At 50.2% G+C, this 27,227-nt stretch overlaps 4 protein-coding genes across 12 annotated transcripts in view; 3 read left to right on the plus strand and 1 right to left on the minus strand.

The window, feature by feature from the left end:
• The first annotated feature begins 11,642 nt into the window (after window positions 1–11,642).
• Window positions 11,643–14,857, plus strand: ANAPC15 (anaphase promoting complex subunit 15). Of its 9 annotated transcripts, none has more exons than XM_019939548.3 (6): window positions 11,664–11,786; window positions 12,949–13,033; window positions 13,171–13,300; window positions 13,819–13,878; window positions 14,202–14,339; window positions 14,494–14,857. In XM_019939548.3, exons 3-6 carry the CDS (start codon window positions 13,181–13,183, stop codon window positions 14,551–14,553), a joined length of 378 nt encoding a protein of 125 aa, XP_019795107.1. In that variant the 5' UTR covers window positions 11,664–11,786; window positions 12,949–13,033; window positions 13,171–13,180; the 3' UTR covers window positions 14,554–14,857. The 9 variants fall into 9 exon arrangements, with proteins under 9 accessions (XP_004327633.1, XP_019795107.1, XP_019795109.1 ...); XM_019939549.3 differs by having other exon boundaries at window positions 11,714–11,786; window positions 13,176–13,300; XM_073808536.1 differs by lacking the exon at window positions 11,664–11,786 and adding an exon at window positions 12,408–12,449.
• A 148-nt stretch (window positions 14,858–15,005) lies between these two features.
• On the minus strand, window positions 15,006–20,090 carry TOMT (transmembrane O-methyltransferase). Its single transcript, XM_019939556.3, has 4 exons — window positions 18,813–20,090; window positions 17,659–17,932; window positions 16,349–16,545; window positions 15,006–15,854 (listed from the first exon to the last, which is right to left on the minus strand). Exons 2-4 carry the CDS (start codon window positions 17,915–17,917, stop codon window positions 15,534–15,536), a joined length of 777 nt encoding a protein of 258 aa, XP_019795115.1. The 5' UTR covers window positions 17,918–17,932; window positions 18,813–20,090; the 3' UTR covers window positions 15,006–15,533.
• A 54-nt stretch (window positions 20,091–20,144) lies between these two features.
• LAMTOR1 (late endosomal/lysosomal adaptor, MAPK and MTOR activator 1) lies at window positions 20,145–26,925 on the plus strand. Its single transcript, XM_033862392.2, has 5 exons — window positions 20,145–20,311; window positions 25,004–25,149; window positions 25,401–25,478; window positions 25,822–25,948; window positions 26,294–26,925. Exons 1-5 carry the CDS (start codon window positions 20,270–20,272, stop codon window positions 26,384–26,386), a joined length of 486 nt encoding a protein of 161 aa, XP_033718283.1. The 5' UTR covers window positions 20,145–20,269; the 3' UTR covers window positions 26,387–26,925.
• NUMA1 (nuclear mitotic apparatus protein 1) overlaps window positions 25,828–27,227 on the plus strand; it is a 90,763-nt gene continuing 89,363 nt past the window's right edge. The window contains exon 1 of the mRNA XM_033862377.2: window positions 25,828–25,948. The gene's annotated coding sequence lies outside the window, so the exon portion shown is untranslated. The remainder of the gene's footprint in view (window positions 25,949–27,227) is intronic.

The following is a 27,227-nucleotide window of genomic DNA, read 5'->3' on the forward strand; positions in this document are numbered from 1 at the left end:
AGGTCAGGGACAAAAATGAGTCTCAGGTTTCTGGGTTATGGACTGAGAGATGTTGGCACCATTTTCTGAGACAGAAGATGGGAAAGGTGCTGGCTGGTACTGCAGCAGGAAATCTGGGTAGCAGCTGCTGAAAGTGATGCTGATTCCAGCCTGGAATATTCCGCCACTTCCATATTGCTCTCTGCCTCCTTTCTTTGGAAATCTGTTTAAATGTCTGCTTATTAGCGAACCTTTTCCTGACCACCTTCTCTCGAATATGGTTGCCATCCTCACCCCTGTGTGCTCCGTTGCCTTCCCTGGCTTTATTCTTTTTCAGCACATTTATCACCATCTGATATTACTGCCTGTTTATGGGATGGTCTCCCACCACTACAAAGTGAACCATATGAGAGCAAGGAATTGTGTCAGTTTTGTTCCCAACTTAAAACAGTACCAAGTATCTAGTCAGTGCTCAGGAAATATTTGTAGTCTAAATGAATGGTGAATGCCGAGTAGGGGCTGGGATGATCGCTGGGCCCCCTCTGATTAATTTGAGACTGTCACCAGTTTGGATTCAGTGCATCTTGGTGAAACTGCCCTGGCCCTGGAGGCTGAGAGCAGAAAGGACAGTGGCAGAGGAGATCCGGGAGCTGGAGTGAGGAGGAAGGGGTAGAGCCTCAATATCTCCACCTGTAAAATAGAAATGTAAAATGAAGTGTGACTTCCATAAGGGGCTGTGAGTGAGGATTGGATGTGGGAGAAATATTTGGATTAAGGTTCCTGGAGTGCAGGGTAGGGGGTGCAGGCAGGGATAGCGTGAGATAGTAAATGTTTGCAATTTAGTAATAAAGGGTGTTTTTTTGTGAAAGGTTGGTTGTCATTGGGGTGGGAGGAGGCTGGCCTGCCTGGAAAAGCCCAGGAAATGGAAGGGAAGGGCAGAGCACAGGTTAGGGGGCAGTTAGGTCCTGGGGCTGTAACTACCCGTGACAAGATTGGGGCAATTTGTGAGCTGGGGTGGTGAAGCAGTCTGGAACTCACTCCCTGGTCTCCATCCAACATTCCTGGCTCCATGAGAGCCCTCCTCCAGGGGGAGGCTGGAGGGAGGGAGGGCAGGGCAGACTGAGGCTATTATCTTCTGGAAGAAGAGATTGATGCCCAAGTGGGAGAAGGATGGTACTAGTGCCCATGTCCTAATCCCCAGAACCTGTGAATGTTACTTTGTATGGCAAAAGGGACTTTGCAGATGTGATTAAGGTACAGATCTTGAGATAGGGAGATGATTCTGGATTATCTGAATGGGCCGATATCATCACAAGGATCCTTATAAGAGGAAGGCAGGAGATCAGAGAGTCCAGTAGAAGTTATAAGGGTGGAAGTAAGAGGTTGGAGTGATACGAGGAAGGGGCCCACAGCACAGGCATACAGGTGGTCTCTGGAGGCTGGAAAAGACATGGAAATGGATCTTTCCTGAAGCCTTCAGAAGGAATGCAGTCCTGTTGAAACCTTGATTTTAGACTTCTGACCTCCAGAACTGTAAGAGAATAAATCCACGTTGTTTTCAGCCACAAAGTTTTCGGTAGTTTGTTATAGCAGCCATAAGAAACTAATACAGATCCAAGGTCACCTGGGGACTGATGGTGGACTTGGAACTGGATTAGAACCTTGTTAGTCCAGATGTCTCAGTCGAAGCCTCCTTGCTTCCTGTATGCTTCGGCCAAAGCTTCTGGGTCACTGTGCAGCTCCCTGGGACAGTAACTGGACCCTTATCACATGTATTTCATTTGACCTTGACAAGAACCCTGTGGGGCAGACAGCCCCTACTTTACACATAGAGAAACTGAGGTTCAGAGGTGAAGTGTCTTGGCCAAAGTCAGAGCACACAATGAGGAATCAATGAGCTAGATCCCAGATCCAAGTCCTCTGCCCTTCCCTGAACAGTACAGATACCACACGTGTCCAGTATTTTGGTCTCTCATTCGTTCATTCAACAAATATTTATTGAATATCAGCTGATGCCTGGCCACTGTGCTCAGTGCTGCGGAGCCACTAGTGAACAGTCATGACGTCCAGAGACTAGGAATCCTTTGTTCTTGCATCTGTCTACATAGGTCAGTCAGGTCATGATGTTCCTGTAAACCTCCAACAAGACAAATATTATTCTCTGTTCTGCAACTTTTTATCTCTATATGAAGGGAAAAGTGTTATACCTTTAAAGGTCAGAGCCTTGAGAATGGACTATCATGTATATTTCAGACTATAGGCAGCATCCCCCCCCCACCCCCCGTACGCGGGCCTCTCACTGTTGTGGCCTCTCCCGTTGCGGAGCACAGGCTCCGGACGCACAGGCTCAGGGGCCATGGCTCACGGGCCCAGCCACTCCGCGGCATGTGGGATCCTCCCGGACCGGGGCACGAACCCGTGTCCCCTGCATTGGCAGGTGGACTCAACCACTGCGCCACCAGGGAAGCCCTATTTTTTTTAAATTAATTTTTATTGGAATATAGTTGATGTACAATGTTGTGTTAGCTTCTGCTGTACAGCAAAGTGAATCAGTTATACATATACATATATCTGCTCTTTTTTTTATTCTTTTCCCATATAGGTCATTACAGAGTATTGAGTAGAGTTCCCTGTGCTATACAGTAGGTTCTTATTACTTATCTGTTTTATATATAGAGCTGTGTATATATCAACACTAATCTCCCAATTTATCCCTCCCCGCCCACACAATAGGCAACATTCTTAACTCAAAGCAAAAGCAATAGAATACAAAGGTTAAAGTAAAAGAAACAGATCTAATGTGGAGTCAGATTTGTTCTTCTCTATTACACCTGCAACCACCATGCCACTTTTTTTTTTTTTAAGTTATTTTAGTTTTGGCTGCGTTGGGTCTTCATTGCTGCGTGCAGACTTTCTCTAGTTGTGGCGAGCGGGGGCTACTCTTCGTTGCGATGCGCAGGCTTCTCACTGGGTGGCTTCTCTTGTTGCAGAGCACGGGCTCTAGGCACGCAGGCTTCAGTAGTTGTGGCTCACAGGCTCAGTAGTTGTGGCCCGCAGTCTCTAGAGCGCAGGCTCTGTAGTTGTGGCACACGGGCTTAGTTGCTCCGTGGCACGTGAGATCTTCCTGGACCAGGGCTCGAACCCGTGTCCCCTGCATTGGCAGGCGGATTCTTAACCACTGCGCCACCAGGAAGTCCCCAATACAGTATTATTAACTGTAGTCACTATGTAATGCTGTGAATACATTAAATCCTCATGATTTGTTTATCTTATAAGTGGAAGTCTGTACCTTTTGACCATCTTCACCCATTTTACTCACCCCTCACCCCCTGCCTCTGACTACCACCAGTCTGTTCTTTCTATCTATGAGTTCAGGTTTTTTATTCTTCTTTTTTTTTTTTTTTGGCTGCACTGCATGGCTTGTGGGATCTTAGTCTTTTTTTTTTTAAATTTCTTTTTAGATTTTACATATACTCTCACCTTTTATTTATTTTTATTTTTTATTTTAATTTTATTGGCGTATACTTGATTTACAGTGTTCTGTTAGTTTCTGCTGTACAGTAAGTGATTCAGTTATACATATACATATATTCATTCTTTTTTAGATTCTTTTCTCATATACGTTATCACAGAATGTTGAATAGAGTTCCCTGTGCTGCGTAGTAGGTACTTGTTGGTTATCTGTCTTATACATAGTAGTGTGTGTATGTTCATCCCAAGGTCCTCCATGCCACATTTCTCCTTTGGTAACCATAAATTTGTTTTCAATATTTGTAAGTCTGTTTCTGTTTTGTAAATAAGTTCATTTGTATTATTTTAAAAATTAGATTCCACATATGAGTAATATCATATGATATTTGTCTTTCTCTGCCTGACTTACTTCACTTAGTATGGTCATCTTTAGGTCCATCCATTGTTGCTGCAGATGGCATTATTTCATTCTTTTTGATGGCTCAGTAATATTCCATTGTATATATGTACCACATCTTCTTTATCCATTCCTCTGTTGATGGACATTTAGGTTGCTTCCATGTCTTGGCTATTGTAAATAGTGCTGCTGTGAACATTGGGGTGCATGTATCTTTTCAGATTATGGTTTTCTCTGGATATATGCCCAGGAGTGGGATTGCTGGATCATATGGTAGTTCTATCTTTAGTTTTTTAAGGAACCTCCATACTGTTCTCCATAGTGGTTTACCAATTTACATTCCCACCAACAGTGTAGGAGGGTTCCCTTTTCTCCACACCCTCTCCAGTATTTATTGTTTGTAGACTTTTTGATAATGGCCATTCTGGCTGGTATGCAGTGATACCTCATTATAGTTTTGATTTGCATTTCTCTGATAATTAGTGATGTTGAGCATCTTTTCATGTGATTTTTGGCCATCTGTAGTCTTTGGAGAAATGTCTGTTTAGATCTTCTGCCCATTTTTTGAGTGTGTTGTTTGTCTTTTTGACATAGAGCTGCTTGAGCTGTTTGTATATTTTAGAGATTGAGCCCTTGTCGGTCGGTCGCTTCATTTGCAGATATTTTCTCCCATTCTGTGGGTTGTCTTTTCGTTTTTTTTTTTTTTTATGGCTTCTGTTGCTGTGCAGAAGCTTTTAAGTTTAATTAGATCTATTTGTTTATTTTTGTTTTTATTTCCATTACTCTAGGAGGTGGATCAAAAAAGATATTGCTGCCATTTATGTCAAAGAGTGTTCTCTCTCTGTTTTCCTCTAAGAATTTTATGGTGTACGGCCTTACATTTAGGTCTTTGATCCATTTTGAGTTTATTTTGTGTATGGTGTTAGAGAATGTTCTAATTTCATTCTTTACATGTAGCTGTCCAGTTTTCCCAGCACCACTTGTTGAAAAGACTGTCTTCTCCATTGTATATTTAAGGCAACATTCTTAACACAAAGCAAAAGCAATAGAATAAAAGGTTAAAGTAGGGCTTCCCTGGTGGCACAGTGGTTGAGAGTCCACCTGCCGATGCAGGGGACACGGGTTCGTGCCCCGGTCCGGGAGGATCCCACATGCCGCGGAGCGGCTGGGCCCGTGAGCCATGGCCGCTGAGCGCAGCGGGAGAGGCCACAGCAGTGAGAGGCCCGTGTACCACACAAAAAAATAAATTAAAAAAAAAAAAAAAGTTAAAGTAAAAGAAACAGATCTAATATGGAGTCAGGTTTATTTTTCCCTGTTACAGCACCCCTCCTGGGGCCAGCTTTCTAGGGACTTGGAAGAGAATCCACAGCAATCACTTATAACTCATTCATCCATCCTAAACTCAGAGTCAGGCCCAGGAGAGACCTCAGTGACTGTTTGCTAACCAGAAAATAAATGACGTGTTGAGTTGAAATGTGCCATGTAATTTACAAGGCCCATAAAGTAGAAACAAAATAATACATCAAGAACAGAAGTTTTTTTTTGTTTTTCCTTTTGGTTTTTTTTTGGAGTGTCAGGGAAACTACAGATATGGATACAACTTGCTGAAGTCTCTCCAACTGAGCATCAGGCTGGGAGGTGCATTGAAGGACTACAATGATGACTGATAGTGAACTTTAAATCCACCGCATGGGGAATTTCCTGGTGGTGCAGTGGTTAGGACTCCATGCGTCCACTGCAGGGGGCCCCAGGTTCTATCCCTGACTGGGGAACTAGAATGCCACAAGCAGTGCAGTGGCAGGACCAAAAAAAAAAAAAAAAAACCACTACATGTTACATATGGACACCCCCCCACACACACATACACACAATTTGCACATGCCACCCAGGAAGAGACAGGAAAAGCAGTCAGGCCTGCCTGAGCAGAAAACTCCTTAAACTTACAGGCACTTTCCACCAATCATTTCCAAGGCCCCCCCCCCCCGACTTCCTGTTTCCAAGATAAATATCCCACTCAAAAACCCATGAGCAGACACATCTGCACACTGCCTCCTGTCTCCTAGTTTGGCTGCAATAAAATCTTTTCTCTCTGCACACAACTGTTGCCTGCTATTTGGTCTTTCCGTTGGGCAGCAGGCAACGAGGCCATTTGCTCCATTACAATGACCCTGAGGTAGAGGAATCTTGTACCCCAAGCAAAAGTATACTCCCTCAGCCAGCCCACCCAGTGGGGCTCTCCAGCTCCTCACAGCATCTCCACACGCCTGCCATGCTCTCCTGCCAAGCAGTCTCCTCATTCACCACACACCCCAGTGCCTGCTCAGGGAGTCCCCTCCCACCAGGAAGGTTTCTTTTTTCCTCCTTTCTCACTCTTTAACTCTGAAGCATGGTTCAAGGTACAGCTGAAGTCTCTCCTGCTCAAGGAAGCCCTTCTCAATGTCTCCTCGTCCTTCTCCAAGGGTATGTGTCATCCTTTGAGGACAGGGTATAACAGAGAATAACAAACCTGACTCCATATTGAATTCCTTTAGCACTGACCTTTGTGCTGTTGCCTGTACTGAGTTATGCTGGCTTTGCCCCTTTTGTAAAAGAATGTTGCCTATAACCTGAAATATACAGGATAGCCCGTTCTCAAGGCTCGGACCCTTTAAGGTGTCATTCCATTCATGTAGAGACTAAAAGGTGCAGAACAGAGGATAACATTTGTCTTGTTGAAGTTATGTGGGAATACTGTGACCACACCTACACGGACAGCTGCAAGAACAAAGGATTCCTACACCAAGCCACACCTGCTCCCCTTTTAGTATAAAAGAAGCCTGAATTCTAACTCAGGTAAGATGGTTCTTTGGGACACTAGTCCACCATCTTCTCGGTCTGCTGGCTTTCCAAATAAAGTCACTATTCCTTATCCCAACAACTCATATCTCGATTTATTGGCCTGTCATGCAGTGAGCGGTACAAGCTTGGACTTGGTAACAAGGGCACCATTTTTTCATCCTGTCTCCTCTCATTGTGCCCATCACCAGGATGGCCACAAGGAGGCCCGCAAGCATGGCCATGCCCCAGGCACACCACACTCTTTCAGGCCCCTTTTGCACTTGCAGCCCCCTCTTGTCTAGACTGTCCTCTCCTGACTTCTCCTCCTTCAAAGTCTCATCTCCCTGAGGATCCCTCCCCACCTCCACACCCACATGTTACCCTCTGCTCACTGCCCCCACTCTTCTCAGAAACTGTCTCTAGTGTAGCAATTGTCACACGAACACACGTCTAATGAATTCAGTTCCATTAGATTGAAGGGAAGAAAAGCCCATCTTTTACATTTCTTGAGTGGCTACTCTGTGCCAGGCACTGTGCTGTGTGCTAAGGAAATAGAGATGAATCAGAGACCTGCCCTCAAGGGCCTAATGATTTGCTTGAGGCCTCCCAAACTAGACTGGGGGCTTCCAGGGGATGAGGACTCAGATCTGATTCCCCTGTGGGTCCCCCATCACCAAGCACAGACTGGCTCATAAGAAAGCTTTGTGGAGCGAATGCAAGATTGACCTTCTTAAGTTGTAGCTTCAGCTCGGACAAGCCACTTCACTTTCCAGAGCCTCACGTTCCTCATAGGCTAACTGGGAGCAGGGTTTCCAGGACTGGGGTGAGGATAAGAGGAAATGACAAGTGTGAAAGCTCTTTGGAGACCAAATATCCTTCCGTATACGTAAGAGATGGTGACTGACGTTTCCCTCTGTCCCCTACCAGGGCCAGCCATACTCCTCAAGGACCATGGAAGCAGCCCTCACTGGCATTGAATTCACATCACTCAGGTCTAAACCTTCCTGGATCCTGGAGAATTCTCTGCACAGAGCCATGGATTTCTCTCTCCAGCCTACGGGCTTTGGATTTATTTCTGACTTGGGAAATCCCCATCCTGCCTTCTGCTTTCAGCCCAGGCCCTGGCTTGGGTAAAACACAACGAGGAAGCAGGTGACATCTCAGGACAGAAGGGGCCAGGTCAGGGAAGTGCCTTCCAGGGATTCACACCAGAGCTGGAGACATGGTTGGGATATTATGTTAGAGAAAATGGAAAGCTGGGAGAGCGGGAGGGACCAGCCTCGGGTCTCCAGAAAGTCAGTAATAGAGCCAAGGTAAGTCCCAGGATGCCTGGCTCTCATCACATCCACTCTATCTCAGGGCCACCAAAGCCCTACCCCATCAGAGTCCCCCTAACGTTCCTTCTCATCTCTCTCTCTACCCCGAGACACTTAGTTCTGCCCAAAAAGATTCTCAGTGTTCTCCAAATACATCATCTGCTTTTAACTCCGTGCCTTTGCATGCAATACGCCTTTTTGTGCATCCCCTTCTCCCACTTGTCTACTAGGTAAACCCCTACTCATCCCTCAAGGCCCGTTCAAATAAATGTTTCCTTCCTTCAAACAAAGTCTAGACTCAGTTTATCCAGAATCCATTCCTCTCTCTTTCCTCTGTGTTCTTATAACACTCTCTGTATACACTGATTTTAATATTTACTACCCTCTTCTATAATTGTCTATAACTGTCTTAGTCCTCACTAGACTGTATTCTCCTCTAGGATAAGGATTATTTCTGCTTCATCTCTCTGTCCCCAGGGCCTATCAAGGTGTCTGGCACTCAATTGGCACTCAATAAATGTCGACCAAATAGTGGAACAGATGAAGGAATATGAAGCAAATTTTTAACCTTTTCAAATTTTATATTTTTAAGGAATATGAGTCTTTATTTATTTATTTATTTGGCCATTCCACGCAGCTTGCAGGATCTTAGTTCCCCAACCAGGGATTGAACCCGTGCCCTCGGCAGTGAAAGCATGGAGTCCTACCACTGGACCACCAGGAAATTCCCTCAGAGTCTTAGTTTATTATCCTTGAAATGAAAGGAAAAAAAAAACTCAAGCACTTGGTAAGGATAAATGGTGGATAATGAATGTGGCACCATCACTGACTCAGTTGCCTGAGCCAAAAATAGGGTATCACCCCAAATTTCCACTTATCCCTCTTCCTTTTCCCCTTCTCCTATCACCATGGCTTTTTTTTTTTAATTAATTTATTTTATTTTTGGCTGCATTGGGTCTTCGTTGCTGTGCTCAGGCTTTTCTCTAGTTGCGGTGAGCAGGGGCTACACTTCGTTGTGGTGCGTGGGCTTCTCATTGCAGTGGCTTCTCTTGTCATGGAGCACGGGCTCTAGGTGCGCGGGCTTCAGTAGTTGTGGCATGAGGGCTCAGTAGTTGTGGCTTGCGGGCTCTACAGCGCATGCTCAGTAGTTGTGGCGCACGGACTTAGTTGCTCTGCAGCATGTGGGATCTTCCCGGACCAGGGCTCGAACCCGTGTCCGCTGCATCGGCAGGCAGATTCTTAACCACTGCACCACCAGGGAAGCTCACCATGGCTTGTTGAACCTGGCTGAGGATCTAGGTAAGAAACTCTAGGTTACTGGGGGATTTCCATCAGGCCAGAGCTGTCAGGAAGGATGGAGGCAAAGGATGCCGGACGTAGGGATCCTGTAACTAAAAGAACCAGAGGGAGTGACTGCTGGGGACACTGAAGGAGCAGATAAGGGATGGAGAAGGGAGAAGTCAAGGGTGGGTTCTGGGGACTTAGAAACCACTCAGTCTCTGCCCTCAAGGAGCTCATGGTCTGCTGAGGAAACAAATAGAAACAGTTTTATACAGAACTCCACTGTAGTGCAGCACTACCTCCTTCCTGATACCCCTTTTTTACTTGGCTTCCAGGATACCACCCAACTTACCTGGCTTTCTTCTTATCTTCTTGGCCCTCCTTCTCATTAGTTTGCTGCTTCTCCTAGTTTTCTCAAATTCTGAATTTTTAAGGAAATGATTTTCCATCTACACTCACTCCTTTGGTGGGCTCATCCTCTCTCATGGCTTTAAACACCATCCATGTGCTGATGACTCTCAAACTGATATTTCCAGTCTTGATCTCTCCCTTGACCTTCAGACCTATATGCCCTCCTGCTCCCTCAACAACCCCACTCTAATGGACATCTCAAAGCCAACACACTCAAAAATGAGCTCCAGATATTTCCCCCCAAAACCAGCACCTCCCTTGTCTTTCCAACTGGTCTCCCTGCTTCTGCCACTGACCCCACTGAATTTTTCTTCATAAAACAGCCAGAGTAACTCTGTTAAAATCTAAATCAGATTGTGTGGATCCTCTGCTCGTAACCCTTCACGGGATCCTCAACATGGGGTAAATGGGGTAAAACCAAAGTCCTTATCGTGATCTGCGAAGCTGTACTCTCTGGCTCCTACCTCTATCCTCATCTTCTCCCATTCTCCCCACAGAACACTATGCTCCAGCCATTCCAGGCCCTTTGCACTTGTTCCTTCCTGATGTTCTTCCCTAAATATCAGAATAGTGCCCCCTTTCTTTTTTCTTCAGATCTTTTACTCAAAGGTCACCTTCCCAGTAAGGTCTTCCTTGGCCCCCTAACTGAAAGGAAACGTCTCCCCTACCAACATTTTATTTCCACTTCTCTGACTTATTTTTTCTCCTCAATATTTACTGCAGTCTTAAAACTATATATTTTATTTACCTATCTTCTTTATTTATCTCTCATTAAAATGGAAGCACCATGAGTCTCCTCATGATTTGTTTTTTTTTTTTGGTCTGTTTTGTTCACTGTTGTGTACCCATTACTTAGAATAGTGGCAGGCATATGTAAGGTACTCAGTAGATATTGCTTGAATGAATGAAAGAAAAAGGTGGACATTTCCAAGGGGCAAATTTTACTCTAATGAAAAACTTTATAACACCCAGAGCTGCTTGTCAACAATGACAGTCGATATGCACAGTACACTACCTCTTAAATATGTTATCTCATGAAATCCTCACATCAGTCCAAGATGCGAAGAAGGCTGGGCAGAGATTATGATGCTGGTTGAAAAGGAAACTGAGCCCAGACATGGAAAAGGGATTTGTTAAAGGTCACACATTTGGTCAGGGCAGGAGGGGAACTATGGATGACTGCTGGCGGTGAAAGGGGCTGGTGAGTGATGGAGCTTAATGGGGGTTGGGTTTGAAGGACTTACATTGCCAGAAGGCATAAGGATCTCTGAAAGGGAAGCTGAGTCAGAGGTTAGTAAAACGGAGGCATCAGCAAAGGAGTGGGAGAGAGATGTGACAAGGCTGACAGCTAAGCTTATTTAGCCCAGTCCTGGAGAGGGCAGCTGAATTTCCCAGCAGCAGAATGCTGCGCCTGAGATTGGGTAATCAAGCCCTTACAAAATCTGGAATGCAGAACTGGAAAGGCAGTCTTAAGAGACCAGTGAGTCCACTGCAGGTCTACAGAGTCTGGCTTCCCCACTGGTCTGTGAGGTCTTTGAGGGCAGGGACCGTGTTCCTAGATTTAGCCCCAGCTTCTAGCAGGGCCTGGAATATGGAATATAGTAGGGACTCAAATATTTCTGTCGAAGGAATACATAAATGAATGTATGCACCCAAACGGGAAACTGAGGGGGAGACGAGACAAGCAGGAGGGGCGAGGCGTAAAATCACCCAGCGATTCTGGGGTAGAAGCAGACTAATTTTCCTGGGACGCAGCAAGACAAACAGTCCTAGTACTAACGCTGGTTGCCACCAGGTGTTTTTCAACAGGGATTGGCAAGCAAATACCGCCTGGGGACAGAAAGGCGGGGCTAAATGGGGCCGTTGGGGCGGGTCCAGGCTGGAGAGGCCGATTGGCTGAGACTCAAGGCGGGGCCAATAGAGCAGGCGCGCCAAATTTCCACCCAACACGTGACTAACGTGTGTAACGTCACTTCCAGTCCGGTGGGCGGGAGCGGGAAACAAAAGAAGACCAAGGACGCATGCGTTTGGTGTGTCCCAGGTTCCGATGGATTCTTCCGCTCAGGGAGAATAAAGTGCTTCCGGGTCGCCGCCGCCTGCCGACTCCCGGCGCGGTAAGTACATAAGACAGGCTGCTGTTGCTGTCTCTTTGCCCCTTCTTTCCTCCCTTCCCCAGAGAAACCTCATTCCCTTGACCCGCCTCCTCAGGAGCTGCCTGTTCACACTCCCTTTAACATTAAAAGAGTTCCAGCTCATTGGCCGCTTCCTCGAAACTAAGCCCCACCCCGTCGCACAAGGTCCGTCACTCATTGGTGTCACTTCCTGTCACCCAGCAGTTCTTGCAGTTAATTGGCCTTATCCAGGCCCCGCTCCTTTCTCGGTAGCAACCCCAAATACCTGCCTGGATCCCGCCCATGCCTTCTTCCTGTTGGTCAACTCCACGGTCATTATCATAATAAGCCGAGAATGGGCGGTGGCTTTGCGGTGAGGGGTTGGGCTTTCGGAGCCGCGGTCTCTGGCCCTTCAGTGCTGATGGGACTTGAGAGAGGGTTCTGTTGTGCCTCTTAAACGCGCCGGGCAGCTGAGCTCCACGGAAGGGCAGCGGCTGGCCCCGGATTGGTCAAGTGCATTAGGGCGAGAGCAGAATTAGACGTAGATCCTTTTCTCCTGCTCACCTCTAGTGCCCGGCCTGGATCTCTTCCCCGCGAGAGTTCTATGCCCAACTCACCGTGGCACCTAGAGCCAGTCGTTGCCTGTCGCTGGGCCTCAGTTTTCCTGTGAGCTGAAAGGTTTTAATTCAGATTCTCTGGGACCTCCCGTTCAGCTCCCTCAGCTGCTGAATCTGAGCTGAATATACTTGTTCTCTTACATGTTAGTTCATCCAGTCTTTCATCTGCTCATACCTTTAGAATGTTACTGAGCCATACGTGCACGTGATAACACTTCCCCTCCCTGCCCCCCAGTTTGGCTGTGGTTCATGATAGAGGTGGTCAGGGTCCAAAATTTCTGACACTGAGTGGGTATGGTGTGGGCGGCATGGAGGAGCAGAAAGTAGGTCTCAGTGTTTGGAGGAGGTGGAGAGAGTTTCAGTAGAGTCCTGCTGTCTTTAATTTTGTAAGGCCAGTCTGCATTCTGGTTTCCTCTCTCTACATTTGGCTTCCATTCTCTTCCCTCCTTGAACAGCTTACAAACAGCTTTACTTACCCATAAAGTAAATTACATAATTATCAGAATAACTATGAGGGTGGCATAATTGTTACTGTCCCCGTTTTACAGATGAGGAAACTGAGGCTCAGAGAGGTTAAGTGACTTGGCCAAGGTCAAACAGCTAGTAAGCGGTGGAGCCAGGACTCAAACCCAGGTCTGTCTGATTCCCACAGGGAAGGGGTACTTTCCTGCTACCTTCCACACTACCCAATCCCCAAATCAAAATGTAACCAAATACAAACTAAAACCAAACACATCTGAGAGCTGGATTCACCTGACGCTTTTCCTCAGTCTAGGAGCCATGTCCACGTTGTTTCCCTCACTCTTCCCCCGTGTGACTGAGACACTGTGGTTTAATCTGGATCGACCCTGTGTGGAGGAGACAGAGCTGCAGCAGCAAGAACAGCAGCATCAGGCCTGGGTGAGTGAGGACATAGCACAGCGGTGGAGCTTCAGTCAGGTGCCCCGCCCCCCTTCACTGGCATTGACCCAGACCTACTCTGGAGACCTGCCCTGGGGGAGCTTTTTGTCCTGAGCTGGGGGCCTAGGTTCTCACTTTTGTGTTACCCTAATTTGCCAGGGGACCGTGGGAGCTCTAGGCCAGGTTGGAGCCCAGGCTCTTTTCCCTAAAGCATAGAAAATAATAATTTTGACTGTTTATTGAGGACCTAGCAGATGTCATGTTCTAGGCTGATAGTCTCACTTCATCCTCACCATAAGCTTATGAGGAAACCAAGGACCAGAGAGTTTATGTAGTTGGATCAAGTTCATAAGTAAGTGGCAGATGACAGGAGAGAAAGGGATTGAATCTTCCAGAGAGCTGGAAGGAAGCTTCTCCTTCACACTTGGGGGTCTTCCTGGGGGCAGGGCAGGTGAGTGCCATGCCCCTGACTGCCCTGCTTGGGCCCTGGCCTTGCTCTTCTCCCCCTGTGGCCACAGCTCCAGAGCATTGCAGAGAAAGACAACAACCTGGTACCTATTGGCAAGCCGGCCTCAGAGGTGAGTGGCTCCAGCAGGTGGGGCCTCTGTGGGGCCCAGGTGGACCAAGGCTCTGCTCTAATTCGGAAGGTCTGGCCTCTGACTCCAGAGCAGTCGTGGTCCTCAGCTCTGGGTGGAGGACAGAAAAGAGGACGTAGAGGGGGAGGGCACTGGGCTCAGCACTAAGGTCCTGCAGAACGTGCACCAGCCTGCTAGATTAAAGTGGGACAGGACTGGGGAATGGAGCTCATTCGTTGTCCCCAGAGAGAGGCTCCAAGTGGGCCAGTCCTTGAACTGGCCCAGGCAGACCTGTAGAGGCTACAGGCTCTTCCCTGCCTCACCAGCACTATGATGACGAGGAAGAGGAAGATGAAGACGACGACGAGGACAGTGAAGAGGACTCGGAGGATGATGAGGACATGCAGGACATGGATGAGATGAATGACTACAATGAGTCACCTGACGATGGAGAGGTCAATGAGGTAGGCAGGGGTGTGGGGCAGGGCCTCTGCTCCTGGGCCCCTACCCCTGACCTCACTGGCAGCCAGCGGGTACAGAAACCCTGGATCCAGCCAGGGGCAGGATCTGGGACTGGGGCTGGCTGGGTGGCTGAGGCCCCTCCCCACCCACACCCAGCCTCCTCTCCAGGTGGACATGGAAGGCAACGAGCAGGATCAGGACCAGTGGATGATCTAGGTAGACAAGGCAGGGTGGTCTCAGAAAGACTCCAGGCCCGCCCAACCTATCCTGGAGCCCCTGCAGACCCAGCTGATCACCCAACCCCCCCCTGCCCCGGTGCCTGAAAGCTCACCCTCGGGCACCTCCTTAGCTGCTGCCAGCACCTGGTATCCTTGGCCCCTCCCAGGCCATCAGTCTGCCCTTGAATCCGCAGAGCCTGAGCCCACCCCACCTTTCTGGCCAGCACCTCATCCCTTGGTTGCCAGATCTAGTCTCTTTCTAACTCTCTTTAATAAAGACACAGGACTGATTTTTTTCCCCACATCTATTCCCTATTTCTTGGTGGGGCCTAGAGGAGTGCAGCATCTTCTCTTGAGCTTTGGGGAGAGGGTTCTCAAGGGACTTCAGGCAAATCTACCTGGCCACGCGGGCTGGGGCTATGGAAGGCCAGGGTAGCCCTGGCTGTGGGCCCAGGCTCCACTGCCATTTCCTCTGGCCCAGCTTGCACCCAGCCATTCCTGCAGGGCCTCTAACTCAGTGTTTACTGTTTCCTTTGATCCCACCTGGAATGGCATGGGGTGGGGTGGGGTGGGGGGTGGGAGGCAGGCTTTCTGAGCGCCAGAACTGGGAGGCCCCTGGAGCTCTCCTAGTCAACTTCCTTGGTGTTAGAACAGATTAGATCTCAGAGCAGGGCAGGGACTCCCATGGAGTAACCCAGCAAATCAGTGACAGGGCTGTGTTGTGAGCTGAAGTCTCTTGCCTGTCAGTCCATGACTCTGGACTGGAAGGAGGGGGACCAGTGGGATCAAACAGCCTGACAGAACTTGAGGCCTCAGGTTAGTGTGGAGCCAGAGTGAGACAGAGGTGGGAGGAGAGACTCCCTAGCCCTGAGCCCAGTATGTGTCAGTCCACAAGCAGGGAGGGGAGGGGATATTCTGAGGTCCTTGCTTGGTTGGGGGGTGGGGGGAGGCAGCAGTAAGTACCCCTGGGCCTGGACCTCAGCCAGGCCCTGAGTAGGTGAGCTGGGCTATGCCGTCCTTGATGGCAGGGAAGTCAGGGAGGCCAGTGTGGTGGAGGCGGCAGCGGTAGCGGCCACAGCTCTTGGCGTACTGCAGGAAGCGAGGTGCACCAGGGAAGAGCACGTGGTCAGCTAACACTGTGGCACCAGCTGGCAGCAGGGCATGGGCCTCCAGCAGTTGCAGGTCCCTCAAATAACGTCGGGGCCTGTGTGACAGGAGCACCAGGTCAATCCGATTCATATGGTACTGGGTTCTTAGGCGTGGGATCACCTCCTCTGATCTACCCACGATGAGCTCCACCTGTGGGGGTGGGAAGAGTTGGAGATGAGGGTGGGAGCGGTTGTTCTCCCACACCAGACCCTACCGGGATCTGGCTTATTTTGTGCCAGGCCCTGGCCTAGGTCTCCGTGTGTGTTCTCATATTTCCCCTGGCCTCAGAACCCAAGGAGTCAGGATCAGCATTGTGATTTTCATTCTGCTAGTAAAGAAGCTGAGATTCAGAGGACAGGTGCTTTGCCCAAGATCACACAGCCAACAAGAGGCAGACTAAGGTTTGGACCCAGATTTGCTGGGCTCCAGAGACTTTCCTCTTAACTGCTTCTTTGTCATCCAGCAGCAGATACATGCCAGTAACTTGGAACAGGAGAACAAGAGCTCATACACTCTCCAGGTTCACAGTTCCCTAAGTGGAGCTGTTTCCTTCTCCTAGGCGGGATTCCCCCATGGGGGAAGCTGGCTAGGGCAGAGCTGGGGGTGGCAGGAAAGAGACCAGGGTTGGGGAGGTGGGGGCTGACCGTGCGCTCGTCGAAGCCAGCCAGGCGGATGAGTTTTTCAGCCACTGCTGCTGTGCGTGGATCCCGCTCCACAGTGAGAAGGCGACCCCCAGGGGGCAGGGCACGGGCAATAAGCAGTGTGGAGTACCCGCAGTAGGTGCCCAGCTCCAGTGCACAAGCAGGGGCCTTCTCCTCCACCAGCCGCATCACGATCTGACCTATGGGGGGAGATGGTTATTGCAGCAGACATGGGAGATGGATGCAGGGGCCCTCATGGAAAGGGGTCTCAAATGCCCACTTGCCACTGCAACCTCCAACCAGCGGGAGTCTCATTTCTTTCTTGGATTACAGTCCTAGCAGCCCCAGTGGCCTCCCTGCCCCTCTCAGCTTGCCTCCTTCACACCAACCACTAGGAATCTTTCTGACAAATCTGACCCTAATGCTCCCTGGTTCCTATGAACCTAAAGGCCTTTGGGATTGAACGTGGGATCCTCAGCCTGACATTCAGAACTTTCTTGGACCTGATCCTATCCTACCTTTCCAGTTTCAGCTCTCAATTCTTCCCACGACCGCCATCCCAAACAACTGTGCCCAGAGCCAACCATGCTGGTTCATTTCTTCATGCCACATTTAGATATGTGGCTGGCTTTGTCCTCCCCCACCTCTGTCCTCAACTACCTGGCCAACTCGAAAGCAATCCCTCTAGGCCCAGTTCAAATGTTGCTTCCTCCAGGAGGGCCCAGGCAGAAACAACCACCAGAGAGAGACCAGGCTTCTGAGAGACCACTGTCCAGGCTCCCGAGAGGTCTTTGCTAGACCTTCTAGTTTCATTCTCCCTTGATTTGTTCATTGAATATCTTTCTAACCATTGAATTGGATGAATTTCTTAAATAAGACTCTAAAAACACATGTGCTGACAGCTGGGACTCAGACAAATCCAGCCAGACAGCTACCCTGAATGGGCTGGAGAAACCTCCATGGTGGGGGAGAAAGACTCAGACACAGATAATTACAAGGTTTTGGGTTGTGTGCTGAGGTGGTTATTCTCCTGTATCATGCCCCCTTTGATGCCAGCCTTTGTGGCTGATTCATCCCTGGCCTCTACCTCCTCCCCCAGCACCTAGCACATGCCTGGTACAAAAGAGGTGGTGATAAATTTTACTGGATGAATGTATAACTTTGCCCAGCCCCCTCATTTCCAGAGAAGAAAAAAGAGACCCACAGAAGATCAAGAACCTGCCTAATTCACCCAGTAAGGCAGTGGCAAATCCCAGATCTTCCTTCACCATCTTGGAGGTGCTTCCTGGAGCAGAAGGCTAAGGAACACTGACCTTTGACAGGCCCCATGTGGCTCAGGTACTCGCAGTGGCTGCTCCAGTGGTCCAGGGTGGTGAGGATATGACCAGGGTCCCCAGGCAGGGCGTGGGTGAGCACATAGCTGAAGGCCCGCTCCTCAATCCGCATCCCTGACAGGCAGTCTCGGAGGCTCCGGAGTAAGACCATGCGTACCAGTAGTCGGAAGTAGTGCCGGTACCTCACCAGCAATGTCACCACCAGTGGCAGGAAGGCCAGCGCGATGGCGGGGGACATGGTCCCTACCTGGGCCTGGGGTGGAGGAAGGGAGGGAAACCCACACGTGTCGTTTGCCTGTCATTTGTGCAGCCCTTACCAGTAGCAATTATCCCTATATTTTACACACCATGGCTCAGAAAGGTTAAGTCCTTTGTCCAGAGTCACACGGAAGAACTAGGATTTGAATCCAAGCTGGTCTGATTCCAAGCCCACGTACTTTCAAGGACAACATACTGTCTTATGTTCAGCACCCAACCCCAAACTACCTCTTCCTACTCCTGGTTCATCTTCACCTTGCTCCCTCCACCCATTTTCCCTTATCTCTGTAGTCACTCTTCTTCAGAACCCCTTTCACCAGTTCCTTCCTGAGTTCTCCTCCCACCTTACCCCCTGCCTGCTTGGTCTCTGACCCATTACTGTGTAGCAAAAGAGCACAACTTTGTAGTCAGGAACCCCTTCACTGTCACTCTTCTGCCTCAGTAAGAGGCAATCAAAACATTCCATGGCGTGTTAGGTTGAGATATCCTTAACCACCCCAGGACCCTCCCTCTGTCAGCATTTCCCTGGGGGTGGGAACAGTCCGTGATTGTATATTTATTCTCTAGTCCTATTTCCCCTCCCCTGCACTCCCCTCCTATCCTCTCTCTCAGCATTCCATTCACATTTACATTCACATATACACACAGCACACACTTTCCCCCAACTCAGCCTCTTCTCCCCACTCCCCCCACCCCCTGTCTGGGATAAGTGCCCTGTCTTCTCCCACGCACTGGACCATCTGACCCTTTTGAGGCCACTGGTGGTGGTGACTAAAAATTAAAGTAGGAGTGTATGAATGGGGTGAATAGGTAGGTGAGTGACGGTGAATCTGAATTGATGCGCTTGGGAACCCACACTCAAGGGCCCCGCTTACCTGGGCTGGAGGCTCCTGCTTGGGGAAGATCAGAGCATAGGACAGGAGGGGGAGTCCTTGGGGTGGGGAAGAACCCTGAGGCAGGCTGGACTTGCTGTCAATTATTGATGCTGAGGCTGCTGCTGTCACCTGAGACCTGCAGTTCAAGTTACCAACCCCAGGTACAAGCTTGAGCTGCCTCCTACCCTTCAGGAGCCCTCAAAGAACTTACAGAACTCCGGGGTCTTGATTTGAGGGGTAATAAAGCTACTGGGTTTGGTGACCTCTCCTCAAATCCCTTGGTTCAGGACATAGGGTATGGTGTGAGCCAAGGTGATAGGGAGGTTCTGAGTTACTCAATAATTCCAAATCCTAAGCAAGTGCCAAGGCTTGAGTCACAGAGAAGAGTCGGATCCTGTCCCTGTCCCCCTGGAACTCCACCTTTGTTAGAAGAGACTGACACAGGAACAGAGAATATAATGTGAGCACTAGAAGGCATGCTCCATGAACACAGGCGCTTTGGGCAGGCAGACCGGGTGGGGAGACAGTGTGCCAGGCCATGTGTGTAAAGTCCAGAAAGTCAATCAGGAAACTCCAAGTATTTCCCTGTGGTTGGTGAGGCATTCCCCCAACCCCTGCTCCACTGCCCTGGGCTTGGAGTGGGTGTCAGGCTCTGCAAGATCTTGCACGACAGACTTGGACTTGTGTTGAGTCCAAGGGAAGATGTGGGATGCTTCTAAGAAGCGCACTGATTGTGAGCTTTGTGTGTTAGATTACTATGACTGCTGTAAAAAGGCAAGATTGAAGAGAAATGCCTGAGGGCAAGGAGATCACTGAGGTGGCCTCTATCTCCTCCACCAGGATTGAGCTCCACTCTGCTTCGGTTTGTGAAGGTATAAGGTCCCTTCTTCCAGTAAGTCTCAGATCCCCAGTCCAGGTTGGGTGACACACCCTCTGTATGTCGCCAGCCTTGGCACCAGGCAACTGGGCCTATCGGTGTGTACTCTTGGAGCATAGAGCCTGGATCCTACTCGCCCCTCTAAAGGCATTTAGGAGAGTATTTCATGACGGCAGTTGGTATAAATTCGCTCACTGGCCCACAAAGGTAGCCTGGCGCCCACGGGAACACATAATACACTTAACACGAGGGCTTCTATAACCGTCAGTGGGAGTCTCCGGCTGAGACCCGGAAGAGGCTGAAGTCATATGATCCGCCCCTCCCTTTCCTTGCATCACGTGTCTCACGGCCTGTCACGCAGCGTGTGCCTTCCCATTGGTTGGCTAAGATCACGTGGTAGGGGCGGGGCCGGAAGCCGGGGTTCCGGCGGCAGCCGCGGCGGCTAAGCTCCTCTGGGAAGGGGTAGGCGCGGGGGCGGTGGTTACTTGCTGGATGCAGGCGCGGGTCATGTGACCGGAAGGGCTCCTGACGGACGCCGTCCCTCCTCGGCGCGGCCTGAGCGCCCGGCCCGACCCCCGCCATGGGGTGCTGCTACAGCAGCGAGAACGAGGACTCGGACCAGGTGCGGCCGCCGCGGGCGGGGCTCGGGAGTGAGGGCAGAGATCCTGGGGCATGGGGCCCAGAGAAAAGGCTGCAGAAGAGGGTCAGCAGGACTTCAGGGCTCACTGAGTACGGGGGCCCGGAGAGGACAGATTACAGAGGAGACGCCGGGCCGGGCTGCTACCCCTTTTAAAGCCTCATTTCTTTCTGCACAGCCCCTGTGTTGGGATGTGCAGGCAGCCGCGTGTCCCGCTCGCTCGCGCGCCTTCCATCTTTCCCTACCTTCAGACGTTTACAATTTCAAGGATCCTCAGCCTAGGTCTCGGGGAAGCACTTTCCTCCCAGCTTCCTTCTCTGTGTTTTGTATTAGCGGGCTTTGTGAATCCATTGTAAAGGTGGGTAAGCTGAGGCTCTGAGTTAGAGTGTCCCGATATGAATCAGGAATCTGTGTATACTCTGAATCCCTGGGGTTGAAGAAGGAAGGTCACTGCTGATCTGGGGTCGGAGAAGGCCTATGGAAGTTGGTGTCATTTGAGTTGATCAGTGAAGGTTTTAATAGACACAGTGAGGACATCAGGACCTGTGGGAAGTTGGAAAGCAACAAATCGGGTTTAGCTTTGGCTAGATTGGGGGGAAAAGAGAGGTGGCCTGGGGAGCTCAGTTTGGCCTGCCTCAGTGCAGTCCCTACCTGGGGCCTCAGGGTTCCTCTAGCTAGAAGGGTGTTTGTCCTGGGAATTTGGCTGTAGATCTGATCCTTTTGCAGAAAGGATTAGGCTGGGAAGGCCTGTACAGTTTTAAATTCTGTCTCTTCCCCTTGGTGTATTCTAACTTCCTGCCACACTTAAATCCTTGCCCTGCCTGCCTGACCTCCTTTGAGGAGGGGAAGACCTTTTCAAGGATGAAGTCTCAAGTTGTTGGCCACTTGCCTTTTTGGTTACCTCTAAGCCTGGATTGTATATTTCAACACATATAGAGACAAAAACTGTAGAAAGGTTTCAGCAAGTAGCTCACAGTCCAGTGGAGTAGATGGTCACAGAAACGGATTATATCACTGGTAAATGGGAAGTAGGTCTTTCCCCAGTGACTCATGTTAATCTATTTTGGGTCAAGGACTTAAGCTGGGGAAAATGTCACTTGTATGAGAGGGATGGGTGGCCCCTGGGCCTCATTAAGCCTCCAAATGCCCAGTGAACATATACATATGTCTGTGCCTTATGTTAGGCATGCCATACAGCCAGTACTTCACACTTCACTCCAGCCTGTTAGAAATAGGAGGCAATATCCCTGCCTACTGGGAAAGCTATGGTTTAATGGGAAATTGTCCCTTAAACCATAATATGGACTCTTGCAGGGAATGAGTCAAGGGTTAACTCTTTATGAGAAAGGATACCAGCTTCTAGCTGGAATTGCGGTTTTCTTGAATCTCCACCTTCCCCTTGATGGGCTTTCATTTCTGTTTTTAACCCCCAGAGATGGTGCTTGATCAGTCCTGGGTGATTTGAGGCCTCACGTGGAGAAGGTCTGCTTACTACCTGGTCTACAAGCCAAAACCATTCACTGTCCCCTCTTTCGGGCCTTGGGCAGGCCCCTCTCACACTCTCATATTGGACCTTTTGTTATAATAATAAAGAGAAATGTATAACATGTTACAGTTTTCAAAGACCTTTTACAGTTATCCCACTTGATTCTTGCCAAAACATCTGTCATATAGGTACCAGTTATGTCTATTTAAATGTGAAGAAAAACTTCAGAGAGGCTAAGTGATTTAGCCAAGGTTACAGAGCTGAGAAGTGCCACAGGCAAGGTATTTTGATGACAAGTCATGTCTTTATCCGTTGGGCAGACTTGTGTCTTCTAGCTGTGCCCACAGACCAGGTGGCTAGTGATACGCCACATACATGTCTGTGCTACAGTAGGCAGTGAAGCTCTGACTCCCAGGTTGACGTTGACTCCAGGACAAACGTTGGTGTGAAAACCTCCCCCATGCTCCAGTCACCCTTTTGGGGATGGGGTGATGTTATTTGTCCACTCTAATTGTGGTAGCATGGCCTCTTCCAGGAGTCTAGGTCTCAGGAAAACAACCTTGTTCTTGGAGAACCCCTTATCCTGCAGGAGGATCTGTCTGAATTGGGGCTGGGGAAAAGATGGACATATAAGAAGAAGCAAACTCCGGCTTCATTATGGAGCTGGCTTTCCTTAGAGATAGTTTAATCTTTGGCAAACATCTTGTTTTTAGTACTTAGCTTGTGTTTTAGGGGGTCGGGGTGTCTAGGAGTTGGGAGCTGATGAGGCAGAAGCCCATAGCTTCTGTCTCATGCTCTTGGGAACTGGGGACATGGGCAACCTAGGCTTGAGACAGAAGAGTAATGTCAAAAGGCTGGCCCTGCCTAGGGCAGGGCAAGCAGGGTAGGAGGAAGTATCCTCTGTAAGGAGAGTTGTGGAGTTGTGGGCAGGGGAGCTGGGAGCCTGCAAGTGTGAAAGTCTGGTAGGAACTGAGATAGGCCTGAAACGGAACACTAAGGAGTCCAGTGGTCTGGCACTGAGGGCTGGTGAGTCCGCTTTAGCCAGGATGCACCCTTGTCTCTGGTTTTGTCCTGGGTACCCTTGTTCTTTATGCTTTGGATAGATACCCAGCATATCCACTTATCCAGTTTGCAGCTGACACAAAGCCAGCAGGGATTTGCAGCTGATGGGCTCAAGGCAGGGTTGTATTCAGAAAGATTGCAGTAGATAAGAACAAGGGGCTAAAACGAGGAGAAATAACACATAGAATTATACAGGACCAGGGAGACTTGGTTTGGTCCCAGGTCAGTTCTGGGGGTTGTAGTGATTAGCATAGGCTAGCAGAAACAGGGCTGCTGAAACTAATGAAACCACATTCACAGAGGTGTGGTGGCTTGGCAAGGGAGGGAAAAACTCCAACTTTTCAGGTAAGGATACACCGGGAGCACCAAGTTTGGTTCTGGGAGTCCCACACAAAGAGAGCATCGGAAGAGAGGAGAGTGATCACCTGAGAGTAGAAGGGACCTGCCCTCAAGAAGGGACACTTGGGGACTTCCCTAGTGGTCCAGTGGGTACGACTCTGCACTTCCAATGCAGGGGGTCTGGGTTCGATCCCTGGTCAGGGAACTAGATCCCGCATGCACGCCGCAACTAAGAGTTTGCATGCCACAACTAAGGAGTCCGCATGCCGCAAGTGAGACTTGGTGCAGCCAAAATAAATAAATAAATGTTTAAAAAATTAAAAAAAATAAAATAAAAGAAGGGACACTTGGGAATTTCCCTGGTGGTCCATTGGCTAAGGCTCCATGCTCCAAATGCATGGGGCCCAAGTTCGATCCCTGGTTAGGGAACTAGATGCCCACATGCCGCAGCTAAAGATCCTGCACGCTGCAACTAAGACCCAGTGCAGCCAAATAAATAAATAATTTTTTAAAAAAAGGGCTTCCCTGGTGGCGCAGTGGTTAAGAATCCGCCTGGCAATGCAGGGGACACGGGCTTGAGCCCTGGTCTGGGAAGATCCCACATGCCGCAGAGCAACTAAGCCCGTGTGCTACAACTACTGAGCCTGCACTCTAGAGCCCACGCGCCTAGAGCCCATTCTCGGTAACAGGAGAAGCCATGGTAATGAGAAGCCCATGCACCACAACGAAGAGTAGCCCCCACTCGCCACAACTAGAGAAAGCCCATGCGCAGCAATGAAGCGCCAACGCAGCCAAAGATAAAATAAATAAATTTATTTTAAAAAAGAGAAAAGAAAAAGAAGGGACACTCGGACTGTGGGGCCCAGAGTTTGCAGCTGGAACTCCTGTCCTGAGATAATATGAGGAATGGCCATTGAGAGGTTGGACTTGCTTTTCCTTGGGGCCCAGGGCCTTGTCTGGCCTCACAGGGCCTCTCCATCCTGGGAGCAGACAGCCTTGCTGGGGAGGATCTGGTCTGGGGGATTAGGAGGGCCATTCTTGGGCTCCTGACTTGTATTAGTTTCTCCTCTACACCCCACTGTTTTGGTATTTTCCGTTTTGGTATTTTCCACCTCCTCTGTCTTCCAGTCTCCAATATCCTTTCTCTGCTGGGGGCTGGACCATTTTCTTTTTTCTTTTTTTTAAAATTTATTTATTTATTTTTGGCTGTGTTGGGTCTTCGTTGCTGTGTGCGGGCTTCTCATTGCAGTGGCTTCTCTTGTTGCAGAGCACAGGCTCTAGGCATGCGGGATTCAGTAGTTGTGGCACGGGGGCTCAGTAGTTGTGGCTCACAGGCTCTAGAGCGCAGGCTCAGTAGTTGTGGTGCACGGGCTTAGTTGCTCCGCGGCATGTGGGATCTTCCCAGACCAGGGCTCGAACCCGTGTCCTCTGCATTAGCAGGTGGATTCTTAACCACTGCACCACCAGGGAAGCCCTGGATCATTTTCTGAAGCTGCAGGGCTGTTACTAAATACCTGCTTTGTGCCTCTGCCCGTCTTTTCAGGGCCTCTAAGACTGCTTGGTTCCACTTTAATTCATCCTAGACCACCAGCTTAGCTTAGCTTAGCTTCCAAGGGCAGGCAGGATCTGAGTCTTAGAGCCGACATTCCGTACAGTTGGGCACTTGGGATATTCCTAATAAAAATATTTTTGGTGCTTAAAGGTCAGAGCTGGGCTGAGAAGAGAGCCTAATAAAGGTGGGTTGGACTAAGGGCCTCAGGGCTGATGTCTACCCCCATGGCCTCTCCTAGGACCGAGAGGAGCGGAAGCTGCTGCTGGACCCTAGCAGCCCACCCACCAAAGCCCTCAATGGAGCCGAGCCCAACTATCACAGCCTGCCTTCCGCTCGCACCGATGAGCAGGCACTGCTCTCCTCCATCCTCGCCAAGACAGCCAGGTGGGCATCACAGGACCGGGCCTGGGGCAGACCTCCTTCATCCATATTAAAAACTGGGATGGAGAGCCAGGCCCAGGACGTGGGGGATGGGATAAGATCAGTGGGAAGAGGTGCCTCTGGGCCCAGCCCTGCTCCCGTGGGCAGGCAGGGACACTGGTGTCAGATAGCCCTGGAGTTGGCACCTGGCAGTGAGTCTTGTTTGTCCATCTCGGAAGCACCTGTTATGTCCTCTCTGCCTCTTCTCCCCAAAGCAACATCATCGACGTGTCTGCTGCAGACTCCCAGGGCATGGAGCAGCACGAGTACATGGACCGGGCGAGGCAGTACAGGTGAGCCTCTGGCCGGCTGGGATCCCTCAGGCTGCTTGGGCCCCTCCCTTCCCCTCCCTCTGATCCAGCTTTGGAGCCTGGGCCCCAGTCCAGGCTTCTCCTTTGGGTGTGGCCTGGGGGGTGGCCCTAAGTCACTTGGGTGCCTCAGTAGATGGTCCTGTTGAGCCAGTTTGCCCCATGACACTCAAGGGTATGGAGACTAAAGGAGGTCGGCCTGGAGTGGGTTTGTGGTGAGCTGAGGCTCCTGTCACCTACTTCTCTGGTCTGAGGAAGTGAAGCTTGCCTGGGCTGGCTGGGCCGACTGTGGCCTGACTGCCTGTCCCCCCTCCTCCCCCTCGGCCAGCACCCGCCTGGCTGTGCTGAGCAGCAGCCTGACCCATTGGAAGAAGCTGCCGCCGCTGCCGTCCCTCACCAGCCAGCCTCACCAAGTGCTGGCCAGCGAGCCTGTCCCGTTCGCCGACTTGCAGCAGGTGAGCCACCCCTCGCCCCGCCCCTGCCGCTGGGTGGCAGCGAGGCACAGGGTTCGCCCCTCCACCTCAGAGGAGGTAGGGAAGTGGAGTTAGGGAGCCTGGTAGCCTGTGGGCCCTGCTCACTCCCACCTCACTCTTACTTTTCTTCTTCTCCCCATCCCCTCTCTTAAACCTTCATTCTTTTGCTACCCTTTGTTCTTCCCTTCTGTCTTTCCCATCCCTGCCTTTCTCTTTGGCTCCCTGTCCCCCATCATTCCCTCTCTGGCCACCCATCCCCTCCGCCTGCTTCCGGATCTCCCTTCTCACCTGTCTCTCTGTTCCTCTCTCCCGGTCCCTCTGTCCCAGGTCTCCAGGATAGCTGCTTATGCCTACAGTGCACTTTCTCAGATCCGTGTGGACGCAAAAGAGGAGCTGGTTGTACAGTTTGGGATTCCATGAAGAGAGGGGTCCCTGGACAGCTCTTCTTCTCCTCTCTTCACTCCGTCTCCACCCTGCCTCCCCTGGCCCCCAGCCTCACTGTGGCTTATACAGTATCCTAACCTGCTACTAATCACAGAAGAAAGTGGAGGAGGAGGAGAAGAGTGAGGCGAGAAGCCTGAGCAAGTGAGGATGGAACAGGGGAGGGTAGAACCATTTGGGACTGGCCTTCAAAGCCCTGGCCACGGGTTGGGTGGGGGTCACAGGGACAGGGCCTGGTAGGTCTTCACTGTCACTGGGAAGGTGCAGGTGCCGGTGTGAGGGTGATCACTAGGGGGCCTCTTAGGACCCCCTGCCTACCCTTTCTTGGCCTCACTTCTGTCCCCCTCTCCCTGACTTGGTGCTCACATGCACCTCACGAGGGCTTGTGACCAGGGTCTGGATGAGCTTGAATTTGAATGAATTGAGTTTGTATTTCTAGCACCCTGGGTTTTTACATGTTTGGTTTTTTTTGTTTTGGTTTGGTTTGTCACCCTCGATAAAGGAAGTGTATCCATCTGTGTGCTGGTTCCAGCCCCTCTGTCCTGCCCACCCCACTACTACTTACTTCTGGCTACTCAGGTCTGTGAGCAGCGAGGTGGAGGATGGGGAGGGGGCATCTTCTAGGGGCACTAAAAGGAATCAAGGAGATAAGGCTTCAGGGTTCCCAGGTCTTAGCTGAGACTTGGCCTGCACTAACCTCAGATATGATAAGACTCAGCTTGTCCCTCCTCCAGTGATGGGAACACTGTCAAAGCTGAACTTGAATCTGAGGCAGCTCTCACTGTTGTGGGTATTGCCTCAGGCTCAGTGGAATTACCAA

Source organism: Tursiops truncatus, chromosome 8 (assembly GCF_011762595.2).
Source record: "Tursiops truncatus isolate mTurTru1 chromosome 8, mTurTru1.mat.Y, whole genome shotgun sequence".
In the NCBI taxonomy this organism is placed as follows: domain Eukaryota; kingdom Metazoa; phylum Chordata; class Mammalia; order Artiodactyla; family Delphinidae; genus Tursiops; species Tursiops truncatus.

Bases quoted from the DNA above. Each gene is read 5' to 3' on its own strand.
- ANAPC15 (XM_019939547.3), top strand. From the start codon at position 12,388: ATGCCCAACTCACCGTGGCACCTAGAGCCAGTCGTTGCCTGTCGCTGG. The intron at 12,450-13,170 runs GTGAGCTGAAAG...GCTTTTCCTCAG, and splicing joins CGCTGGGCCTCAGTTTTCCT to TCTAGGAGCCATGTCCACGT. The intron at 13,301-13,818 runs GTGAGTGAGGAC...CTGTGGCCACAG, and splicing joins AACAGCAGCATCAGGCCTGG to CTCCAGAGCATTGCAGAGAA.
- LAMTOR1 (XM_033862392.2), top strand. From the start codon at position 20,270: ATGGGGTGCTGCTACAGCAGCGAGAACGAGGACTCGGACCAG. The intron at 20,312-25,003 runs GTGCGGCCGCCG...GGCCTCTCCTAG, and splicing joins AGAACGAGGACTCGGACCAG to GACCGAGAGGAGCGGAAGCT. The intron at 25,479-25,821 runs GTGAGCCTCTGG...CCCCTCGGCCAG, and splicing joins GACCGGGCGAGGCAGTACAG to CACCCGCCTGGCTGTGCTGA.
- TOMT (XM_019939556.3), bottom strand. From the start codon at position 17,917: ATGTCCCCCGCCATCGCGCTGGCCTTCCTGCCACTGGTGGTGACATTG. The intron at 16,546-17,658 runs GTCAGTGTTCCT...CTCCCCCCATAG, and splicing joins CCACATGGGGCCTGTCAAAG to GTCAGATCGTGATGCGGCTG. The intron at 15,855-16,348 runs GTCAGCCCCCAC...CCACCCCCACAG, and splicing joins CTGGCTTCGACGAGCGCACG to GTGGAGCTCATCGTGGGTAG.